The sequence below is a fragment of the Amphibalanus amphitrite genome, unplaced genomic scaffold (genome assembly GCF_019059575.1).
Source record: "Amphibalanus amphitrite isolate SeventyFive unplaced genomic scaffold, NRLGWU_Aamphi_draft 000434F_arrow, whole genome shotgun sequence".
Taxonomy (NCBI): domain Eukaryota; kingdom Metazoa; phylum Arthropoda; class Thecostraca; order Balanomorpha; family Balanidae; genus Amphibalanus; species Amphibalanus amphitrite.
Genome location: NW_024881928.1, coordinates 524884 through 531433, shown reverse-complemented (window position 1 = coordinate 531433; position 6550 = coordinate 524884). Strand labels below are relative to the sequence as shown.

The 6550-nt window shown below is 51.0% G+C and overlaps 2 protein-coding genes across 2 annotated transcripts; both read left to right on the top strand.

Annotated features, from left to right (window-relative positions):
• Window positions 1-634: 634 nt before the first annotated feature.
• LOC122391361 (endocuticle structural glycoprotein SgAbd-2-like) lies at window positions 635-1115 on the top strand (the record flags this gene model as incomplete). Its single annotated transcript, XM_043385164.1, has 1 exon — window positions 635-1115. A coding segment is annotated over one exon (481 nt), but the record flags the coding sequence as incomplete, so codon positions are not given.
• A 3277-nt stretch (window positions 1116-4392) lies between these two features.
• LOC122391371 (cuticle protein 7-like) lies at window positions 4393-5331 on the top strand. The gene is made up of 2 exons (XM_043385182.1): window positions 4393-4447; window positions 4611-5331. The coding sequence occupies exons 1-2, from the start codon at window positions 4439-4441 to the stop codon at window positions 5091-5093; spliced, it is 492 nt and encodes a 163-aa protein (XP_043241117.1). The 5' UTR covers window positions 4393-4438; the 3' UTR covers window positions 5094-5331.
• The last annotated feature ends 1219 nt before the right edge of the window (window positions 5332-6550 follow it).

Genomic DNA, 6550 nt, shown 5'->3' with positions numbered 1-6550 from the left:
TCAGGTCAGATAATTAACCTCAGACGATCTCCGCCGACTTAATTCTAGAATTTTTTCAGTGCTATGAAGATGTCTCCGTCTAAAAAAAAAGAATATTTTTAAGCAAGCAAGTCCGACATTCAAGGGCCGTTGATATATCTCAAATTATTGGCTTATGACGCATTCGTAGAAAAGTACATATCCATGCCGAAGGACCATGCACTATTCGTGTCGGAATAATAAGTGCCGCAAGTATAACATCATCATCCAGTAGCACCCTAATAACTCACAAATAGACCTCCCCCTATACCACCACCACCCCCGTCCCATGACAACCATCGGATGTCTCCATAACCTGTCCCTTTCACGGTCATCCGGTGGGCCGTCCTCACTATATATAACGAGGGGAACGCCGGGGACGGTATCACACTACAGACACATCTCCCAACGGGATAACTACCAGACACACTCCGTACAATCATGAAGATGGTAAGTCATGTGGGGTCGAAGCGGGACTAGGTAGAAAGCTTAGGTGAGCAGTGATAATGTTGAGATACCCATCAAGCTTATTGCGGTGGGTTATGACACTGAAACTGACTGAGGATTCAGAAATTATATCTTCGCAGTCTAAACCATACCCAGTTTCATTTCACAGTTTGTGGTTCTGTTTGCCGTGGTGGCCGCCGCGGCCGCCGGCTCCCCCGGCTACGGACCCACCCCGGCCGTCCGCCGCCGCCGCCGCCGCCGCTCCGCTGCCTCTGGTGCGCATCCTCGAGTCGGAGAGCCACAGCGACGACCAGGGCGGCTACGGGTTCCGCTTCCTCTCCGAGGACGACATCGAGCGCCAGGAGCAGAGCGCCGACGGCACCGTCACCGGCTCCTACAGCTACCGAGCTCCCGACGGACGGCTCATCAGCGTGCGCTACGTGGCCAACGCGCTGGGCTTCCGCGCCGAGAGCGACGCGCTGCCGACGCCGGTGCCGACCGAGTACCCGACGCCGCAGGTGCCGTCCACGGAGGCGACGCCGTCCGTGCGCACCGTGCAGCAGTACTCGGCGCCTGCTGAGCGGCCGGCCGTCCGGCAGCCGGCCGTCGAGTACGAGCCCGTCTACAGCTACCGCGCCGTCTCTCAGTGAGGGGTCACTGGTCGCGGGTCAGCCCGTCAGCCGGGAAGACGACAGGACGACGGAGACATGATGGACGCGATCAATGGAACTTTGACCGATATGGATGTATCGATGGTAATGATCGTATTTATTGTGATGTAGCGTAGTGAGTCCCTGGTTATTTATTACTCATTTGTCATTACATAGATAGGTCATCGAGGATTGATGTGAAACATGTGACAATTCGTTTTTTTTGCAATTACTTCATTTTTCTTGAATATTGCTTCTAGCGTGGACAAGGAAGGACATCAATGACGACAAGCTAGGAGAAGAAAAACGTTAACACTCGCATTTAAATCATTCTCTTCTTGAGTAGAAGCTTCACCCAAAATAATAATCGAATGAACGAGCTTGGGATGAATGCAGGCAATGCAGGGATGACAGTAGGGGTAAATGCTAAGGATGAAGCAACTTGCAGACTGAAACCTGAGGACTTTGGCATCAAGACTTTCCTTTTGAACGTTATTGTGCCAGTCCATGTATTTTGTCTTTGGGTACGGCAATGCAGATGGATTCGGCGCGCACCACTGGCCGTGTGATTTGATTGGGCGAATCCTGAAATATCACTGCCGAAGCCTTGGAAGTCGGGCTATATGCGGATTTCACCGAAAGCGTCGCAAAGTCTTGGCACACAAAAAAAAATGTGGAAGCCAACTAACATCCACCAAGTAGTCGTACTGGCCGTATTTGGGCTCATAACAGTGTGTGTGTACGGCAGTCAATCCAATTTACAGCGGAGATGATGCTGTGAAGAATGATGTTGCACCAAGCACTCAGTGAGCTGCACAAGATCCGCCATAGACGAAGGCAGACACTGGACACGAAGCGTTACGTGTAGAACATCCTAACTAGGTCCTAGCCTTCAACGGAACGACCAGCAACGCATCTATTACCGAGCGCATGTGGTTAGGAGGTTAAAAGCCACCTCCTCCATAGAAGTGGAGGCGTGCGCCACGGAGCTCCAGCACATAAGTTCTGCCCCAGTAGTTTTTAACGAGCCACTACTCATCAGTTTTGAGCGAGGAGTGACCGAGAAACAACGCAAACTTCAATTCCACGGATGAGCCGTGGGCGATCTCCCAACACACCTCGACAAAAATAAGCGTAACGAACAATGACAAAAAACGATAAAACGAAAGACGAGCGATGGATCGATAACAAACAAAAATGGGTTGCTGCAGCATTACTTCCTCTGAAAGGCATTTTGACGCTCTCGCCAATACGAAGTCGAGAACATATTTGCCCCGCTCGGGGGCTTGCGTGTGAATTCGTAAGTGGCCTTGCTTGTCAGGAAGATCGGCAATGTGTCTCTTTTTAGCCAATAAAGCTGTCTGTCATTTGTGCGAAAAAAGGTTCACAGACATCTAGGACGAAAAATTAAGATGAATTCAAAATAAGGAAAGATAGCGAAAAAGCATGAAACCCAAGTACAACACGAGGGAAATTGGAAAAGAAAAAAGTGGACGTCTTAGCCGTCCCAGTTATAAGGGGAAGCGGGTCGGATGGACACCACTCGGTTTCCACGAACAACTCGCGTAAATGTGCCGGATCGCAACGAATCTGTCAGCTCCCTCCATCTAATAAATTTGCACACCTACCCTGAAAAATGCATGACACTGACCCAATCGACCTTTGATCTGTGACCTGTTCATCGATACCATGCCGGCACGGAATGGCAACTCGGCGCTCGCCAGCGCACATTGTATGTTGATACGTTTCCAGACTTTTTGTGTCTGGAAACGTCACAGCATGTGAAATATTTGTCCCATTGATTATGGCGGGTGTCGTGGTCACTCGAAGGTCAGGTCAAGATAATTAACCTCAGACGATCCCCGCCGACTTAACCCTCGCCGGCCGAGGGGGGGGGGCGGGTGCCGCCCCCCCCCCATAGGGTTTTTACGCGATAGTTCCGAGCACGCTGGCGATAGAGAGCTGAAACTGGCATACCTGACCTTTGATTCAAGCCGGATCTTTTGACACCAACCGAATTTTTGGGTCAGGTCAGGTCACTGACCTATGACGTCATAAATGAACCTCTGCACGGTCTTCAGATGTCGCAACTTCGCAACGCCCTCACTGCCAGAGGAGATGTCACAGGGAAATGAAACTTGCAGGATCTAGTATCCATTATGAGTCTCACAACTTGTATATCTCGGATTATTCCTAAAGGTCATATGAGGTCAGGTCATTTTCGTGACCTCACCATTATAAGTCAATGGGGAAAAATTCAAACTGCTATTCTGGCGCCGGGAACGATCTCCAACTATCTCAAGCACACAGAATCGTGATTTGATGCACTCCTTGCAAGGTTAGATGCGTTACTTTTGCAATGTTGACCTAGCGTGACGTCATTTATGACGTCATCAAGGTCATATTAGTTTTTCGTCAATAACTCTTGATCAAATTGAGCTAGCGAGTCGGGGAAGCCACCAATGGACTCAGGACGACCTGCCGAATCGAATGATATGCGACAAGACCTCTTTCGACCAACTTCGTGACCTGGGGGTGCTGACATGACCTTGACCTGAGGTCAACACCCCAAGTTGACCTGACCCGAACAAAAAGTATATCATTCGACGCGACTGAGCGAGGCGAACACGATGCTACCAAAATCGCGGATCTGCGGCCGTTTTTTGCGAAGTTCTTCACCAAAAACTGAACCGTACCTTGGGGCACTTGACCTGACCTCAGAGGTCACCGGTTGACCTAGGACCTTAAAATCGGGTACCAATCTCTGCGTCTCGTAACGGCGCACACGCTCGATTTTTCCGCGACGCGCTAGCTCCACCAGGGGCGAAACGGCGAGGGGGGGTCGTACCCGCCCCCCCCCCCCCTCAGCCGGCGCGTATGTAGAAAACCAATAGGTCCGGCGAGGGTTAATTCTATAATTTCTAAGTGCTATGAAGATGTCTCCGTCTAACAAAAATATTTCTAAGCAAGCAAGTCCGACATTCCAGGGCCGTTGATATATCTCGAATTATTGGCTTATGACACATTCGTAAAAAGTACATATCCATGCCGAAGGGCCATGCACTATTCGTGTCGGAATAACAAGTGCCGCAAGTATAACATCATCATCCAGTAGCACTCTAATAAATCACCAGCAGACCTTCCACCCATACCACCACCACCCCCCAGTCCCATGTCGACCCCCGGATGTCTCCATAACCTGTCCCTTTCACGGTCATCCGGTGGGTCGTCCACACTATATATAACGACGGGAACGCCGGGGAGGCATCACACTACAGACGCATCTCCCAACGGCACAACCACCAGACTCACATCGCACAATCATGAAGATGGTAAGCCATGTGGGGTCGAATTGAACTTAGTAGAAAAGCTTAGCTGAGAATATTAATGTTGAAATGCCACCCAGCTAAATGTAGTTGATTATGACACTGAAACCGACCGAGCCAGAAATACATATGTCTTCGCAATCTAACGTCGCCCCCTTCCATTTCACAGTTTGTGGCCCTGTTTGCCGTGGTGGCCGCCGCGGCCGCCGGCTCCCCCGGCTACGGACCCACCCCGGCCGTCCGCGCCGCCGCCGACGCCGCCGCTCCGCTGCCTCTGGTGCGCATCCTCGAGTCGGAGAGCCACAGCGACGACCAGGGCGGCTACGGGTTCCGCTTCCTCTCCGAGGACGACATCGAGCGCCAGGAGCAGAGCGCCGACGGCACCGTCACCGGCTCCTACAGCTACCGAGCTCCCGACGGACGGCTCATCAGCGTGCGCTACGTGGCCAACGCGCTGGGCTTCCGCGCCGAGAGCGACGCGCTGCCGACGCCGGTGCCGACCGAGTACCCGACGCCGCAGGTGCCGTCCACGGAGGCGGCGCCGTCCGTGCGCACCGTGCAGCAGTACTCGGCGCCTGCTGAGCGGCCGGCCGTCCGGCAGCCGGCCGTCGAGTACGAGCCCGTCTACAGCTACCGCGCCGTCTCTCAGTGAGGGGTCACAGGCCGGGTCAGCCCGTCAGCCGGGGAGACGACGGGACGACGGAGACATGATGGACGCGATCAATGGAACTTTGAATGATTTGGATGCATGCATGGAGATGACCGTATTTATTGTGATGTAGCGTTGTGAGTCCCTAGTTATTTATTGTTCTTTGTCATTTGATAGATCGCTGTGGAATCGGCCGATGATGTGATTCTTATGTGAAACAATACATTCGCTTTTTCATTTACCCCCATCTTTCTTGAATATTGCTTCTAGTATGGACGAGGAATGTCTCCTAAAACGACAAACTGAGAATGGAAAATGTTACCATTCGCATATCAATCATTCCCTTCTTGAGCCGATGCTTCACACAGAAAGTCATCGAACGAGCAAACTGGGAATGAATGCAGATGATACGGGGATGGAATGAATGCAGCGATGAATGCTGGGGATAAAGCAACTGCCAGACTCAAATCTGAGTAGTTTGGCAACTAGACTTTCGTTTTGAACGTTATTGTGCCAGTCCATGTATATTGTTCTTGGGTATGGGAATACAAATGCCTTCAGAGCCAGCCACTGGCCGTGTGACGTGATTGGGCGAATCCTGAAATATATACTATTGCCGAAGCCTTAGAAATCGGGCATCTGCGAATTTCATCGAAAATGTCGCAAAGTCTGGGCACAAAAAAGTGTGGCAGCAGCCAATATCATCACCCAAGTAGTCGTAACTCGTAATGGCCGTATTTGGGCTCATAACAGTCGGTGTGCCCACAAGCCCTTTAAACCAAGTTACAGTGGAGCTGATTATTAGTAAAGTAATCTTGGAGCTGATGGTGTGTAGAATCGTACTAAGTAGAAGTAGAAGTCGTACTAAGCACTCAGTGAGCTGCACCAGATCCAGCCCAAGACGAAGGTAGGCGCTGGACACAAAGGCGAAGGCGTAGGCGTATAACATTTTAGAAATCTGCTTAATAACCTTCAAAAGGACGTCTAACGCGCATCTGTTCCCCAGCGACGCATGATGTTGGAAGGTAAAAGCCACCTCCATGGAAAATGGAGGCGCGAGTCACGGAGCTCCAGGCAAACAAAGCAACATACCATCAGTTGTTGTTTTTTACGAGACGATAGAATCAGAATCAGAATCAGAATATATTTCATAACGAATCCATCGAATATGGTTTTTCATCGTCACACGTCAAAGGTTGAAAACATACGAGGTAAAATACATTCAGGCCAATACAATACACCGCGATACTTGATCAGGTCAGCCATACAGTTCTCTGAGTAGGTAGCGTCTCAGGGTGGATTTGAAGTGGCGATTGTTTGTGTCGAATGGCAGCTGGTTGTACTGCTGGACAGCACCGTAGCTGAGACGCCTGCGACCCGACTCAGAGTGTATCCTCGGTAGCGTGCGCTGAGAGGAGCCTCTCATCTGATGCACGTGGTCTCTACTGGGGCCGATGCAC